Source organism: Lathamus discolor, chromosome 2 (assembly GCF_037157495.1).
Source record: "Lathamus discolor isolate bLatDis1 chromosome 2, bLatDis1.hap1, whole genome shotgun sequence".
NCBI lineage: Eukaryota > Metazoa > Chordata > Aves > Psittaciformes > Psittacidae > Lathamus > Lathamus discolor.
Genome location: NC_088885.1, coordinates 86,077,685 through 86,095,634, shown reverse-complemented (window position 1 = coordinate 86,095,634; position 17,950 = coordinate 86,077,685). Strand labels below are relative to the sequence as shown.

Genomic DNA, 17,950 nt, shown 5'->3' with positions numbered 1-17,950 from the left:
TTGAATTAATTTACACACAGCAAGATGAATAAAACCCTAAAAGACTGTCATCTTTTTCTGTGTAGGTTTGTATTGTTTATAGTCTTACAGTGTGAATTCTGATCTGATTGTGTTTTCTAAAATTATAGTAATATAATACTTTCAAATATTAACATAGAAAGTAATTTTTTTCAGTAGCTTTCCCAAAATTGATGAGAAATAGAATAATTGCCATGTTACTATACACATCCTGTAAATAAGGCTCTGTTTCATGGTCTTATTTTTTCTGCTTTCTTCCCACTTGTATTATGCAGCATTTTGTCCATACCATATTGGTCATTTCTCCATTGTTGGCCTGGGCTTTGAAGAGTATGTAAGTACTGGTTTATAGTGTCAAAATGAAAAAAACCCTGCCACTATTTATTTAGTCACAATATTTTTACAGCATCCTTCTACTTACATTTGTGATTGCAAAAGTCACCTGGAGTGTCTCATTTTTTCTCCTCATGTTTTTTAATCTGTGATTAAAAATGTTCTCTTACTCTTTCCCACTTCCTCCATTATATACATTACAAGCGATGTTTCCTTTTACAAAAAAACTGCATATGTTTTGAGGGGGGTTTAAGAGTCTTTCGTTCCCCGTGTATATTTTTAATTGTGTACTGAGTAATTTTCATAGTTGATGATACTAGGTAGCAAAAGCTAGTGTTGTAAGGTGACACTTTTTATTTCATATATAGAGGTTGCTTCATGTTCGAAGAAAGTAGTTGTCAGGCTTTCCCCGAAAATACAAACATTTTCTATTTTTGGTGATACCAAAAAAAGTAGTAGATTATTAAAATGTGTTAAAACTAAAGAAAAATGGCGTTCTTCTTGGAAGAGTTGAGATTTGGGATTTATCTTAATTACATAAGAAAGAGGTGTAATCTCTTAAAAGACTTATAAATACTACCTTTTTTTACCTCCCCTCCAGGTTCAAGCATCTCACTTTGAAGGCCTGATTACAACTATAGTCGGATATGTTCTGCTAGCAGTGACTTTAATTGTTTGCCATGTATCCTTTTGTCAGTAGTTACTTGGTTTAGAGTTTACATGTAAATAAATTTTCTGGCTGTATTTTGAGGAGGCACAGACATGATATAGATGCAGTTACCATTTTGTTCTGCTGTTTCGGTGAAATAAGAAGAAAAGATCTCGTCTGTCTGAGGAGGGTAGAATCATTAGTTTTTTCTCTCACAATCCTTACACAATTGCTGTGGGCTACGTACTTTCAGCTGAAAGATAAATGGGCTTATGAAAACATGTAAGGTATGATGGGAAATTTATTCACATCTTTTTGATCTTGTCAGATCCTTAGAGTGCAGATTGCTCTAGTTTCTCTTTCATGTCTCTGAACCACTGAGAATTTGCAGCATGGACTTCTTTCAGGTGATATCACAGAGAACATTAAGCAACGGCAGAGTCCTGAAAGCTTAGAAGGATTTGATCGCGAGTAAAATGTCTGCATTTGAGCTGTATGTTTTTAAAGGGACTATCCGGAAATCAATTAGAAAGAATAAACATTTGTTAGCAATTTTCTGTTTAAGAAAAGCTAACATCAACTTCAGACACACTATACCAATGTCCAGTGCAAATGTGGTAAAACAGTTGATGGCATGTCTCTGGTTTACTTCCTAAAAGAGAACAAAACAAGTCCCCTAAGTATAATATGCATCCAGCTCTTCTTGGAAAAGGTGTGAATTTGTTTCAGACTGAATAAAAAGGAAAGCTACCATTTAAGACAGGCCTTCAGTTTTGAAACATCCTTACTCATGGCAGACATATTCAAAGGCAACTGTTTATTTCTTGAGAGAACTTTTGGGTGCTTAATTCAAGAAGGGTGCTAGTATTTGTTTGCTTGTTTTAGATGCATGTTGACGTGAGTTATCCAGCACATCCAAGTTGTAACTTCCAGAGTTATGGGCAATTTTAAAAATAGAACCCTAATAAAATACATACTTCCTCTTTCAGAGCTGTCTTTTATAAAATTTTCTGTTTATAAAAGCCACGTAATATAGTGTTTCCTGTTAATCAAACTGTATTATAAAGGATTTTTCAGTATTATTTTCTTGACAAGACTGTTCAGGGTTTGGCAGCTCTTGTTAAGTTCCAGCGATCACGTCGTTTATTAGGAGTTTGCTATATTGTTGTCAAGGTAATCCTGTGTGTGTGTGCGTGTAGCAAAAAATCCTCTCAATTTAAGCTTACATTATAATTGTCTTAGCAGTTTCTGTTAAACTATTGAGATGTTTTTTTTCTCTTTTTTTCCTAAAGGTTTCTTTGTTAGTAGTGGTTGAAATTGGTGTGTTTCCTCTCATCTGTGGCTGGTGGCTGGATATATGCTCTTTGGTAAGAATGGAAGTAAATGGGATAAAATCTTTTTTAACAGTGTTTATATTTAATGGAAAAGTTTTGTTGAGAACAGAGTTGTTAAAGAGTTTGACAACACTATTCTCTTTTTATGAACTTAGTGCTTCGAGCAGGAAAGAGATTTTTAGGTACTGTTTAATGCTAATTTTGTTTTCCTTTATGTTACTAGATACAAATGCAAACTTGTGTACTGAATAAACTTATTTATGTAGCCATCTTATGGAAAATGGTAATGACATCATATTTTAATAGTTATCCAGTCTCTTTCTGTTTTGCACAAGATAGGTGCTATGTTTACTTTGAATTGAGAAAGACAGTGTTTCTGATTGATTTGAAATGGAGAAAATTAATTTCTTCTGGTCTTAGTTGAAATAGAATTTTACTTAAGGGAATAAGTATTTGCTTCCACCACAGTGCCACTTCGTTTGAGCTGGTTTGTAACTTACGTAGTGTATGTTAGTGTTTGAGTTTACTTCTTTCTGTCAGAAGAAAGAAATTGATCAGAAATCTATCTTTATTTGCTGTTTTTATTTTAAATTATTCCCTCTTTTTTTCCTAATTGTTATAATTATTTATGTGTTAGAACAAGGCAGACATTTAAATTAAATGCCTAGTAGTATATATGAAGTGTAGGGGAAACAAAATGAGTAACTGTGGAAGACTGCCAAACTTTATTCATATTTGTTTACTTCTTATCTTCTAGGAGATGTTTGATGCCACTTTGAAAGATAGAGAATTGAGCTTTCAGTCTGCCCCAGGTACCACAATGTTTCTGCACTGGTTAGTTGGGATGGTTTACGTCTTTTATTTTGCATCCTTCATCCTTTTATTGAGAGAGGTAAGTCCGTAAGAACAAGATTGGTATGGAACACAGAGAACCTTGGATGTTGAACTTTTGGTTAAATATTTCCCATATGCGTATTGCTGGTACTGTGTTTTGTTTGTGTATATTGGATTTCAACCTTATGTAAAAAGGGTCACACTGTTAATTACTGCACTGGGAAATGATGATAAGAGTATATTTTATTTACAGGTTTTTAGTTACAGAGAGTCCTTAAACATAGGTGTTGACTGCAAATGAATCTAAATATAGTTCAGTTCTTTTTGATTAACACTTGAGAAATAAGCTTGTAATTGGTTATTGCTTCTTTATGTCTTTCTGATAATGCTTTCTTTGTTCTATATACCATTTTGTTGAACATTGTTCAACAAATAACCTTATTACGTTTAAAACTTATTTATTGCAGCAGTCTTACGCAAAATCAAAACCAAAAAATAGAAAGATAATTTTCTCTTCATATATCATTTTCTATTTCTTCTTTCAGGTATTGAGACCTGGTGTCTTATGGTTTCTCAGGAATTTGAATGATCCAGACTTTAATCCTGTGCAGGAAATGATTCACTTGCCCATTTATAGACATCTCAGGAGATTTATCTTATCAGTGGTAAGGACTTTTTTCAAAATTTTATTTGGGAAGAAAATGTCATACATTGCCTCCCCTATACACTGCAAAGATCTGCTTGTTACTGAAGAGTCTTAAAAGATACGTTCTGTTACTGTGTTAGAGGTGATGGTTACTTGAACTTCACCTTTTAATCACAGAATCATAGAATAGTTAGGTTAGAAAGGACCTCAAGATCATCTGGTTCCAGCCCCCCTGCCATGGGCAGGGACACCTCACATAAACCATGTCACCCAAACCAAGGCTCTGCCCAACCTGGCCTTGAACACTGCCAGAGATGGAGCATTCACAGCTTCCCTGGGCAACCTGTTCCAGTGCCTTAACACCCTCACAGTTCTAATTTACTTAGCTAATTAATTCAGAACTTTTACCAGCCTCATGCTGGAATAGGGAATGGAGCTTTTTGTATTTATTTATATATTCATTTAATATATATAAATATATTTGTTTTCTTCATAGTGGCCCATATCCTGCACTGTATTAGTGGCTGAAACAGTATTGCTAACACACTGCTGTTTTGGCTGTGGCTGAAGAGTGCTTGCACAGCATCAAGGCTTTTTCTCAGCTTTTGCATTCTCTGTTAAACTGTCATTATTTCAGTCTATGAGTTTTCTTGCCATCCTTGTATTTTCTCCCCATTCAGCTACAGAGGAGAATGAGTGATCAGGTGGGTAGATGCTTGGTTGATAGCCAGGGTTAACCCATCACACACAAGCAACATGTCAGAGGGACTGGTAGGGAGCTGTGTTTGGTTGTTTCTGCTATTTGGACTAACCTCTAACTTCTTTGTTCCAGATTGTCTTTGGATCAATTGTACTGCTCATGCTGTGGCTTCCTATACGCATTATTAAATATCTTCTGCCTAACTTTCTTCCATATAATGTTATGCTTTACAGGTAAGCGCTTATTTTTTAAAAGATGTTTTTTCAGTCTCCCTGTAACTAGAAAAAAAAGTATTTGCACTCTTTGAGCATTAGTGTGACACTGGTATGTAACTTTTTTGTTTTCAATTAATCTATAAACTTCACTGTTCTAGAAAATAAAAATGTAAAGGATGTGGATGCATCAAAATAAAAAGCCAGTAAGAAAAATAAAAGGCATTTTATATTACTTCCATGATGATAGCTATTAGGCTTTTATGTGCCCTTAGAACACTTTCCCCTTCAACTTCTTGATAGTGAAGTTGCTGTCTTGTTTGTTTTCACACTCATTCCTGATTATCATTGCTTTGAGACTAAAACAATATCTGTACCTGTGTCTTTTAAATGATACCAGTATCTTTCTCTTTCTGAGCAATAACTGAAACAGCAATGATAAAAGCAAGTAGAAGACCAAATCATATTCTGATACAATCCTTGTCAACATTTTTTTCTGTCTTAATGCCTAAACACTCACGAACACTTCACCTCGGAATAGTATATAAAGAAAAATGACAGCAAAAAACTTAAGAATTGTTCCTGTTGGCATCCAGTGTATTTTATTTTATTGTGGTGGTGTTAATGTGACTCAGTGTGAAAGATCACTATCAGAATGTTCCTCATGTCTGACTTTCTGCTCTTCCTATTATTTCTAGTGATGCTCCAGTAAGTGAGCTTTCCCTAGAGCTTCTTCTGCTTCAGGTAGTGCTTCCAGCTTTGCTAGAACAAGGACATACAAGACAGTGGTTGAAAGGTCTTGTACGAGCATGGACTGTTACTGCTGGATACTTGCTGTAAGTACAGAAAACCAAAATCAACTACAAACATTGTGTCCAGCTTAGCCTTTTACCATGTGTTCTGGAGTTCAAGGATTCCAGAACACCGTGAAAGCAGCCTGCTTTCCGGAGAGTTACCTAACAAGCAAGCTATTTTACAGATAAATATGTGATATAAAACTTCTGTAGTTATTTTCTTCTTCTAAGGAATAGTTGTACCTGCTTCTTGACAAGTAATTCTTTTGGTATGCTCTTACAGCATTTGCTTAGTTAGAAAGAAAAAAAATCTGTAATAGTACCACTAACAGCTTGTTAACTTCCTATTATATGGAAAAATTAGAGGTGTCAGCAGTTCATTTCCATGAGTCATGCATTTCTTACTATAAGAAGAAGAAAACAAAAGTTTAGAACACTAAACTGAAAAAGTGTGTGCCTTTTAAATTGGAGATTTTCAAGTTAAAAGTCTCTAAAGAAGGATAAAACTATACTTGTCAGATAAATCTTCATACAAAGTGAGGTTCTTTAATTTAGACTGCCAGGCAGAGCTCTAGAACTTGAAATTATTTTTTAATTCATATGTTGTTTGCCACATTAGCCAAGAAAAAAATTAGGTTGATTTTGTTTCCATAAAATTTTAGATTTAACTTCAAAGTATATTGTCATTCTCTCATCATGTCTTGTTCATTGTGGATTGTCCCAACGCAGCACTATTAAAACAAAGATTGATTTTTTGCTATATCTGAGACTGAGATAAGTGGAAGACTTTTGTCTTCCACTGCAATCCAAAATATTTATTTTAGCTTTTCATAAGGAAACTCTCCCCACCCTGTTCTCTTAGTTTGCATTTTGGAAACTTACAGTTTTAATTTGTCCATGCTTTGATAGTGTTTAAGTATGACGAGAATTTTGGACATGATGATAGAAATATCTTTGCTTTCTCTGCTGTTGCAGCTGGTAATAGTTGTGAAAATCTCTTCAGCAATTTTAATTGAGCAAAGATGAAAATCTTTTCCCTTGCCTTTCTTAAAAAGCAGACTGCTGTGAAAAATGTTTCCATTGTTTGCCAGTAGAATATCTTCATGCATCTTACTGCTAATAAAAATTCTGCTAAAGCTGAGGAAAATCAGATTCTAAATGTTCATATTGGTTTTAGGCGTTTTTAATCAGACTCAAATAAATGTCTGCTTGTGGTTGATGTATGCCAGAAATATCAACAGAATACTTTTTAAAGTAGATTGACTCCCTTTACGGTGATGTTCTTGGAAAGCTCTGAACAGGTTTTGAGCAATATAGAATCTTCTTGAAAAACTCTCCCTGACTGTACTGTGGAAAATGTGTCTGTAGCAGTTCAATACTGTCCTTGTACAGCTTAGGCTTGAAGGCAATTGTTTCCAATAGAGCTTAGAAGCAGTAAAATAAAAGCTGGCAGTTGAACTGCCTGCTTACGTGAACTGAAATATCGATGCAATTTTCCTTTTATATGCACAACTTTAATACCATGTTTTTAAAGCAGTCAAACAGGTAAGTAATTTATTTGTGGCTGTATTCCCACTGTTCTAATTTACATCCAGACTCAGATTTTTCTTCTAAATTCTGTGTTTAGGATGACATTAAGTACATTATCAGAAAATGGTTTATTTTACTTTATCAAGAATCTGCCTGTATAAGTTTTATGCAGCTTGTGCACATTCTGGGTCGGACTCTTTTTCTGTAAGGTTATCATTCATATCAAACGGAACAAAACTGAAACTTTGATTGTTACAGGGATCTCCATTCTTACCTTCTTGGTGACCAGGAAGAGAATGAAAACAATGCAAACCAGCAAGCTAACAACCAGCATGCTCGCAATAATAATGCCATTCCAGTTGTGGGGGAAGGTCTTCATGCAGCCCATCAAGCCATACTTCAACAAGGAGGACCTGTGGGTTTCCAGCCTTATCGTAGGCCTTTAAAATTCCCGCTCAGGGTGGGTATATCTAACGCATTAAGAGAAAAGGGAAAGGCACAAATTTGGCCCACATGTTACCAGAAATCAAGTGGTGGGTCATGTTGTTTTGTGTATTTCTGCTTTTTACAAAGTAGAGTTATTCTCGTATACAGCTTTTTTTCAGCCTATAACTTAAGACCTTCAATTACCATAATTGTTGTGTATTATCTATTAGTTCATGTTCTTATTTTCCTAATTGTTGGTAATGAAGAGAAACAGAGTAACTCCCCAGCAAACAGGTAGTTCAGGAGGCATGGCTTTCAAGAGGGCATACTTCAGTCTTGTAGCCTAAGTGTATTTTAAGGTATTTTGCTTTATTAAAGAATGTAATGGAGAACTTTTATTGCATCTATATTAAACACAGAAAGGTGTTACAATACTTGAAAGTTCTGGATACATACAGTTTGTTGTTGGCAAATACTTCAATTTCTAGAATAATACATAGATAAATTGTTTTGTTGTTACCAGAACTCTGAGTTAATAAATATAAACTTAGATACAACTCATTTACTATGGTTCCAGGTATAGCTCAAGAGTGGAAGTAATGGCCAAAGTTAGTACAATGCAGTATTGCTTATGAAGTTTTCTTAAAATGGAGATTCTACCAGAATTCTCATGACAAAGTATAAAATAAAGCTTTTTCTTTCTCACCATACTCTCACCAGCTCCCCTCTCTCAACCTAGTAGAACCGCAAGCAAATTTTGGAAGCATTTTAGGATACTGTTGAGCTTCTGGGTGTTTGAAGTTGGGGCTTTGGGATGGGTCAGGGCGGCTGAGGTGGGAAATAATTCCCTATACCTGATTCCTGATTTTACCCTCTAAAATGACTCTCAAGTAAGGGCTGTGTTAACCTAGGGACTCATTAAATACTTTCTAGAAATACCTTTATATGAGTTATTTTTGTGGATGCTTCTGGATAAGGACATGTGCTAAAATCATCATACTATAAGCTTTCAGTAATTTGGGTTGCTGACCTGGTGATAATAACTAAGCAGTTTCATATTCAGCTGCCAAAGACTCTTTTTTTCTGGTCTGCTTACCTTCATCTAGATATTTTAAGTAGTTCTTTGGAGACATTCGACAGAATGTGGAAATTAATAGAAAATCTGATCCACTGTTTTCAAGAGATTGTTTTCAAGCACTTGCACAATCTCAGACACATGGTAACTCACTGATGCAATTTTACGTCCCTTCTTCTACTTGTTAGAAAGACTTAAGTAATGAATCACTCAGCATCACTGTAGGTGCTTCAGCTGTAATTTTTAGTATACTAACCTTGGTTCTACTTTGATAACTTCATCTTAATCAAAATGTGTTTCCCACACAGACTTACATTAGGGAACAGTGCTGTATTTTAATTAGTTTCTCAGTTGGGATTTTAAGCATTTGAGAAGGAAAAAAACCCCAGTGTTAAATACCTGATCTTTTCTGTGCTCTTTTTTCTTTTTTTCCCCCCCTTCATTTTATCCAAGTTGTAAGAACCTTGAAGTGAAGGTGGTTTATATTCAGTTTTTATTATGTAAGAATGTGTTCTACTAGAATGCACTCATCATGTCCATACGGATTGAGCAAGCAACAGAACTGATCCTTTGTTATTTCAGTTACAAATAAGCATGTGGTAAAAACCTGTGGTTTTGATTTTTTTTTTTTTATTATTTAATTAAGCTTATACTGCTAATCTTAAAAGATAAGAATTTTTTTTAGTAGTAGTAGTATTCTACATAAGAGAATAAACTATCATCAGTTTTATCAAACAATCTGTATAACTCTTCCAACTCATTTCTTTTCTAAACAAACCTCCGAATGCCTCTTGAACAAATGCGGATGCATGGAATTCGTTGAATTTTCCTGCTACTGCCTTATATTCCTTTTAGCGTTCCTTTCATAATCCACTGTTGTCAGCAGAGTCTGCAGACTTTCTTCTGAGGATTTTTAGATTTTATTACTTTATTGTTGATCCTTTTTAATTAAAAAAACCAACACCCTATCTATACAAATAAATTTATAATTACTCCTCGTGGATTTTGGTATGCTATTTCTGAAATCCCTTTGGCTGTAGTTTTGAATTTCACTTACCAAAGTTCATCCATTTTCTGGTCTGGTTTGGATTGGTTTGATTTATTCACACACACACACACACACACACACACTGATCTATTTCTATTCCATCTTCTGGAAGCCATTTTTAGTTTACTGTTTGCTGCGGCAACTTCAGGGAGATTTGCAAGATCTTTGAATATATTGCAGTTACTGTCAGTGCTGCGTCTCTCCTAAGAGTGACTGGCTGCCTGTGCATTATTTAGGTCCAAATCAGGAGTTGCTCTTCCTCTTGTATGTTCTCACTAATCCAAGAAACAGCTGTTTGTAGTGTTCAAAAGCTTCATTCTGGCTTTAGTCCTTCATGTGTTGTTTATTCCCACATGGACTGACTTTCCCCTGGCATTCCCTAAGTAACAAATTATTTAGACAGTACTGGTCCCAAGCAATTCACACCATGTTTTCCTCACCATTGAGGGTTTTTTTTTGTCTGCAGTCCAGTTGTCAGCTACTCCAGTTCTCTTCCTTCAATCATTTGGGACCCCTGACCCTAGAGAGAGTATTTTGTGTGAAAAAGGGTACATGGCTATCACCTGGCAAGTAGCTGGGTATTGTGGAATCATTCCTCTTCACTCAGGCTAATGTTTACAAAATCACATGAGTTTGTACAAAAAATCAAATCTTTTTTAAAAAAAATAAAATTTACAAAATCAAGATTTTCCTTTCTTTAAGCAGTACTGGAGATCCTAATGTAGAGATACGACTGATCTACATTGTCCCAAAAAGTCCCGTCAAGGAAAATGTGTGTTACAGGTTTAACTTTCTCAGTAGTCTATTATGATAAGCTGTTAAGTTTCCCCATTGCTTTTTGTGTGGCTTTGACTGGTGAAACAGAATTTCATAGCATGTGGTGCTAGAGACAAATACTTAAAGAGATCAAGTACATGAGAATTCTCTGGTAAGATGTAAACCTGACTTAACTAGCTGCCAGCTTTGCTGGTCACATAAACCTGAAGGCATCTGGAAGAACTCTCTCAGCAAGCTTTTTCCTTGTTGTGAAGCCACTGTCTTGCATATCTGGCACACAGAGAAACCTTTAATTGAAAGTCATGCTGATCAGTGCAGAAACAGATTATTTTTAATATAACACAACAAAACCCTTAAGTCATTCTGGATTCAAATGTTAATTTTTACTGTTGTGACAACTGATGTGAACTTTTAAAATAAGTAAGTAGCACTAGATGTGCTTTGTATACTGTGGATAGGTTTCTTGTTGCTGATTTATTTATACAGTGAAACGTGAGTTGGTGTTTGAGTGTTCTAGTTTAGCTGTGTTTCTACGATGACACATTTTTATGTTTTGATTGGCTTTAGTTAAATAACTTCTTTATAAACTGTTTCTTTTTCTTTCCTCTTTCAGATATTTCTTTTGATTGTTTTCATGTGCATAACATTACTGATTGCTAGTCTTATCTGCCTTACCTTACCAGGTAAGTCCATTATTGTGAAACTACAGTGAAACAACCTCAGCATATTGCCATGCTCAACAGTGGCAGATGTTTTGAAACTATTGTTTTAAGTTAAAAGGAGGAAGCATGGAAAATGATATCTTGTTTTTAAAGGTGCATCAACATATTTTAATAATCTAAAATGTAAATAATGAGAGATAATACCTGTATTTAAATGACAGAGATTGACATCTCTTTTTTTTTTTTGTTGTAATTTTCTTCTAAGGGTGGGCTTCAAATGCTGAGACAATCTCTGTAGTAGTATTGAGAGAGAGAGAGAATTTAAAACTCTTGCACCTGCTTTGCCATTTAGAGAAGGAAAATATATAGGTTGTTACCAGCTCTTCTATGGTATCTTTTTCAATGAAATATTCTGAAGGTGTCATCATGACAGGTCACTGGGAGACTTTGAAGTGATATACATGCCATTTCCCAAAATTGTACGAATAAGTACTTTAACCAAATCGAAAGCACTTTGTAGGGTATTTTTAAAAATAATTTGGAATAAATTAAGACATGGAAACTCATTTGATTTTTGTAACCTGGCTACCATTGTACCATGAACATTTTTACTTCCTTGTATTAATAATGATATTAACTGTGTTATGGTTTTAATATTATTATGTAAAATAATTCCAGTATAATACTAGTGAATAGAAACATGATTAAAAAGTGAAATGTAGCAAATGAGTCTCCCATTTTTGTCAGAGAGTTCTGAATAGTGCTATGTTTTGCTGTAGTTCAGATCTCATTGCTCGTGTAATGACATTTTAGGGGGGAAAAATTCCACATATGTATTTGGCATTCTCTGAGTTACTATTTACATTGTGCTTCACGCATTCGTGCTGTACGGGTATAGTATTAAAATGCTGCTTTATGTTGAATAATATTTGTGCATTAGTATTTAACAATAAATTTAGTAAGTATTTTTTAATAGGCATCCTTCCTTAATACATCAAAAAGCATTACTGTATTTAACAGTGTTTGTATTTTCAGTATTTGCTGGCCGATGGTTAATGTCATTTTGGACGGGGACTGCCAAAATCCACGAGCTGTACACAGCTGCGTGTGGTCTTTATGTATGTTGGCTAACTATCCGAGCAGTGACAGTGCTGGTCGCCTGGATGCCGCAGGGTCGCCGAGTGATTTTTCAGAAGGTTAAAGAATGGTCTCTCATGGTGAGTCCAGAGAAAAACATTTCATGTAATTTCATTCAGTAATTAATGAAACTTGTAATGAAACGGTTTTGCTTCCAGGTTTTACTCTGTTATGTATATTATGCTTTCCTTTTCAGACTGTTTTGAAACTTTTGCAGCTTACATTCTCATTGCATAGGCTAACCATATTTTTGGAAGCCACTTAGCACAATATTAAGCCATCAGTATAAGTTTGCATATATATATATATATATATATATATATATATATATATATATATATATATATATATATATATATATATATATATGGTTTTTTATAGTATGTGCCTGGGTTTTTTTCTGTTTTCCTTTAAAAGTATGTTTCATTAGATTACCCTGTGTGATGTGTCCTTGAATACATTTTCACATATACCTGGAGGCTTAACTATTACTCATTTAGCAACTTGACATTATCAAGTAAGAAAAACAACTAGTAAAGCTGACAGATGATGATGAACAACATGTCCCTACAAAGTAGCTTGATGCATATTTTCAGGAAGATCTTGATAATTCGTCGGATCTTTGTGCTGTTCAAATTAATGTTTCTAAATATTTTTTATTATTGTTATGAGTTCAGATTCTCTCCACTGCAACAAATTTATATCCCACGTTTTAGTTTTGATTTTGAAGATTTCTGTAGTAGATTTCTTGCCTAAGTATAGTAATATTACATATTCAGGCACAGTTATTCCTTTTTCTGGAGGGAGCATTGGAGTAGAACCCAGTCTTGAAAACTTGCATTGCAAAACTGTGTATGTAAGAACTTTATTTATAGGGGTATGTATGTATGTATTAGTTAAAGGTCTGTGTATTTTTTTTTTACCCTCCAGCTTTCTCTGTATAGTTTAAATGACATTTTGAAGTTTAAACTAAAAGAATCTTCTGATGAAGATATTAATTAGGTGCCTTTGGTTTGTTTTTTTTTTTTTTAGATAATGAAGACATTAATAGTGGCTATACTGCTAGCTGGTGTGGTTCCGCTTTTACTTGGTCTTCTGTTTGAACTAGTTATTGTTGCACCTTTGAGAGTTCCTTTGGATCAAACACCTCTCTTCTATCCTTGGCAGGTCAGTTACTCACATTCTTCTGCTGTTGATACATTTCTTTACTTAGAATTCAGGAGTATGGAAGTTCTTGTGTCATGTTGATTGTGTGCTTCAGAGCATTTTCTGCAAGTGTTTCTATGTGGCAAAGACATCCAGTCTGGATGTGAGGATTATTTCAACCAAAGGGATATGGTTAGAATTCAAAGTATGAAAAGCTGCACTCTGTGAGATGACATTAGAGGGTCTTTGCATTTTAGTGATTGGATTTTTTTTTTTCAGTAGCATAATTGTAAAGATATATACAGAAGTTAGTATAGTTGTATGCACTTAAGCACAGATGTATATACTCTGACCTTTCTGGAAAGCTTTCTGCCTGCAGTTATGCAGCAAGAGTTTTAGCTGAACTTTTTTTCATACAAGGTTTCAATTCAGTGGTGATACATGCTGTGAATGGAATTTTTACATGCTTTAGGATCATCTTAGTTCTTTAAAAATTTGCAGTTAAATATACTGGAAGACTTTACATTCATGTGGCAGAGCTTCCTCAAAACATCAGATCAGTGGGATTTGAGTCTTGTTCTAAATTAACAGGGAGCTATTGAAATAGGGAATAATTCCCATTTTTCACAAAAGAGAATAGTTATACAAAGTTTACATGCTTGAGCAAACACATAGGAACTTTAACATGGACTTTTTTGTAACAAGTTCTTAAATTTTTTAATGTATCTGGGGTAACTAATGCTAATAAAAGCTGTATTTTTAAATAATTGCTTAAAGAAAATACATTTCCCCAGCATTTTAAGAAAGTTAATTACCATATGATGTCTTACCAGTTCTGCAGCTGTTTGTTTTCCCTTGTCAGCCTTTGCATTCTAATTTGGGTGGGTTTTATTGAAGAACTTTTCACAAATATCTGTAATCCAGAAGAGACTGACACATGACATGCAGAGTTTACTAGAAGCCTGTTGTTAAATTGTGTTCTTTTAATTACATGCCATACTAATTGTAAATTATGTAAAAAGCATAAATTCTTCCCTGAATAGTATGACATTCTTTTTTGAGGAACAGTGCCTTGCCTTGTTTAGCTTTTCACACATCTGGTAGGGTTTTGTGGACTGTTAAAATTTAAAAGAAGAATTAAAAAAGCCTAGCATGTTCCAGAGAGCTGAGTATTTTATAGATGTCAGTTAAGCTTGAGAGTATCCTCTTTTTCTTATGAGTTTGCAGAAGATGTCACATCTTTTAAACAATATCCCATATAAAAAGAAAAATAATTGTCTTTTCACTTATAAGTAATATTAGCAAGTTGCTCTAAAAGCTTTTGGTTGTCAAACTATTTAAAAAGATGTTAATGCTAACTGTCCACTTTTATAAAATTAGGACTGGGCTCTTGGAGTTTTGCATGCCAAAATAATTGCTGCCATAACACTGATGGGTCCCCAGTGGTGGTTGAAAACTGTTATTGAACAGGTAGGGGAAAATTTTCCGTGTATATTGTCTATATAATACATTTTTAATGTTTTATGAATGTGTGAGTTGGAAAATGGAGCTACTGTTGTAGTAATGGAGTAATTTGAGTAATCGAGTAAAACTCAACTAGTTTTGTAGAATCCTTCTAAATTGTATAGCCTAATCCATTAAGGTACACTTAATAATAAAACAAATAAACCTCAGAAATGTGAAATCAAGCAATTGTGGAGTGTATATATATGCAATTTTATCAGGTTTGTATTAAAGTGAGAAACATCATTATTTCATCAGATGAATTCACATGTGTCCCAAGTACTGGATATTATTTATGTCCACCACTCAAGAACAGAATTTCTGCCTTCTCCACAGCTATAGAGATTAGCTCATTCATAGATGAGTACATATGAAAGACAGTCTTTCTGTTCCCCTGTGATTATAAAGACAGAACAGGTTTTGTGAGCAGTTCTGAGTCACAGCCTGTTGCTTTCTTTGGCAGAAGTTTTTTTCTTGATAATAATCTTTAAAGTTCTGTGGTTGCTGTCTCAATGAAGTGTCTCAGTTGTTTGTCAGAAAGTAACTTTTCAACCCTGTCTTATATGTAATGGCTATGGTGCATGTCCTGACCTCTGTACAGGAGGTGGCCTCTCAAATCTAGCATATAGTCCCAGATATTAAACCACTTACTAATCTCTGTAGGTGTCACATTGGAGAAATTAATCTTAATTCTGTGAGTACCTTTTCATGCATACAACAGCTCTTCCTTCCATTCTGAATACTGTCCCTGGTGCTGTTTGTTGTACACATTCTCCTGAGCCATCCTTAGAAATGGATGCATCCAGGCTGTGGGACAGAGGCCATTGTCTAGTTGTATGTGGTAGCCATTTGGAACTGGTGTTTTCCTGTGATTAGTCATGTTGAGACCTTGGCTCCTGATAGTAGCTGCAGAAACTTAAGAATTATGGAGGCCTTTTCTTCAGGCACAGATTCCACATGCAGAGGCTTTGTTCTGCCCAGTCAACTACAACGTAAAATCCTATTTTCTGCCCGTGTTACCAACTTTAATAGATTTGCTCTGCTGGCATACACAGGATCCTCTTTTGGCAAGCTAACAGCACAAAGCGATCTCAGGTCATCATCCATAAAACCACCATCCACAGCTATGTTTAATGATCTTTCAGTTGGTCTCTTGCACTCCTGCAACCAAATCATGATACTACTCAAGATTAAGTTGCTCTCCCAGGCACTGTTTAAATGATTTCCTGGAACCCCAATGTAGATCAGTATGGAGTTTTTCCTTCTTTGAATGTGGCCATTGTGGTTTTCTTCAAGTTGGAAACACTTGTTTCCTCTCATAAGGAGAATTGTGTAAAACCTTGTAATTGTTAATGTAAGTGGGAAGCATGGCTTTTTAATTGATCCTTTCTCCTTCTGACTTCTTGTTCTTAGGTATATGCAAATGGGATTCGTAACATTGATTTACACTTCATAATCCGTAAACTGGCAGCACCCGTAATCTCTGTTCTGTTGCTTTCCCTGTGTGTACCATACATCATAGCCTCTGGTGTTGTACCTTTATTAGGTATGTATATATTCAGAATACTTTTCATTATCTGATGGTTTAGAGCAATGCAAATATATCTGTGGAAATAAAACTTCATGTTCTGGGTTATTTAAAAACAAACACACACCACTATTCTGCCAGCAAGTATAAATCCTTAAGAGTTGGTGTGTCATCTTAAAAGTTTGGGATTTTTTGAGAAATGCAATATATTATTCTGACTGGCTTTTAAAAACTAAGTGCAGAATACATTGAGAGTATGGGACTGCATAATACCTACATTTCTCCTGTTAGATATCTAGCTACTTTGGGAAAGGACGATTAATTCCTTTCTTGTTTAGACAACCTTTAATCTCTGTTTAAAAGCTATACTGAGTTGAGGACATCTTTTCTGACTTATCAGATTCTAAAGGAAGCTTAGAACAAGTGAAAATATGGGTTGAGTTTTTCATTCAGTATTAAAATGTAAATTGTTTTGGGTTGTTTTTTTTTCAGACTTTCCTATCTCTTCATAGTTGAGAGAAAGATTTTCTTAGAAGCAGGGCGGGTGTGCTTTTTCATCAACAGTTGTCTCTTGCTAGTTAGTTTTGAAGTTACATGTTCAAGAAGTCCCATTTTATTCTTCAGCCTCTCACTTGAATGCAGATTTTAGTGTCACTTTTTTTCTGACACAAGTTATAAAGAAGTCAATAAGCAAGAAAAGCTGATAAGCTGCCCTTTTTTCTTTTTTACTATGTTAATGGAAAACTTCCAGTTTTAATGCTTTAGATGTAAAAGAACAGTAGCTATTATGTTGGATCTGTGAGATAAATGGTTGTGCTATTCATTTTACATCCCTTTTACTGAAGTTACAGTGCAACGAAGTGTGGAAGCAGACAGAGAAGCAGAGATGCATGAGTCACTTTAGCAATGTTAGGTTATGTGGGGGTTGTGTCCTGTTTTGCAGGAGTTACTGCTGAAATGCAAAACCTTGTTCAGCGACGAATTTATCCTTTTCTGCTTATGGTGGTGGTTTTGATGGGAATTCTCTCCTTCCAAGTCCGCCAGTTCAAGCGCCTTTATGAACATATTAAAAATGACAAGTAAGTATACAGTGGGGGGGGGTGTGTTAATTTTTACACTTGAAATTGTGATAACAACTTCAGATTGAATGCAGGCGTTGTAGATACTTAGGGCTAAAAGGGATTTTGAGAAGCTTTCTGGACTTACAACCCTCTAAGGCAGACCTGAACTGTTCTTGGCAAATGTTTTATCTGTAGTTCAGGTAGATAAACACAGAACAGACTGTCTTTATAAATGGAAGATACTCTTTTATCTATAAGATACTCTTTATAAACGGAAGCCCCTCTTAGTCTCACCCAGTACATGTTCTGCATTGTGACAGGTTCTTTTTTCAAGCTGAGAACTTCATTTAGCCATCACTGGTTTTAGATTAATTGTTCCAGATGTTCAAGGAACAGTGGCTCAAACAAACACTGTGAAGATGCTCTTAAAAGTGCCATCCAGCAAAGGGCTGGGTATAAAAATAATGCAAACACATTCTTTATATTTCACGTTTTCATTTAACTTGTATGAGTACCGAAGCTGAGGCTGTAAACACA

At 34.9% G+C, this 17,950-nt stretch overlaps 1 protein-coding gene across 2 annotated transcripts in view; it reads left to right on the top strand.

Annotated features, from left to right (window-relative positions):
• The window catches only part of MARCHF6 (membrane associated ring-CH-type finger 6), a 48,983-nt gene that overhangs the window by 27,732 nt on the left and 3,301 nt on the right, over positions 1-17,950 (top strand). Inside the window, exons 11-25 of one of the 2 annotated variants that reach the window (XM_065667624.1) lie at positions 294-352; positions 953-1,033; positions 2,105-2,173; positions 2,293-2,367; positions 3,092-3,226; positions 3,714-3,833; positions 4,647-4,747; positions 5,425-5,562; positions 7,309-7,510; positions 10,990-11,059; positions 12,059-12,255; positions 13,208-13,342; positions 14,702-14,791; positions 16,238-16,370; positions 17,296-17,431. In XM_065667624.1, coding sequence (XP_065523696.1) covers positions 294-352; positions 953-1,033; positions 2,105-2,173; positions 2,293-2,367; positions 3,092-3,226; positions 3,714-3,833; positions 4,647-4,747; positions 5,425-5,562; positions 7,309-7,510; positions 10,990-11,059; positions 12,059-12,255; positions 13,208-13,342; positions 14,702-14,791; positions 16,238-16,370; positions 17,296-17,431 — 1,741 coding nt within the window. The remainder of the gene's footprint in view (positions 1-293; positions 353-952; positions 1,034-2,104; positions 2,174-2,292; positions 2,368-3,091; positions 3,227-3,713; positions 3,834-4,646; positions 4,748-5,424; positions 5,563-7,308; positions 7,511-10,989; positions 11,060-12,058; positions 12,256-13,207; positions 13,343-14,701; positions 14,792-16,237; positions 16,371-17,295; positions 17,432-17,950) is intronic. The other variant, XM_065667626.1, reaches the window with a different exon arrangement.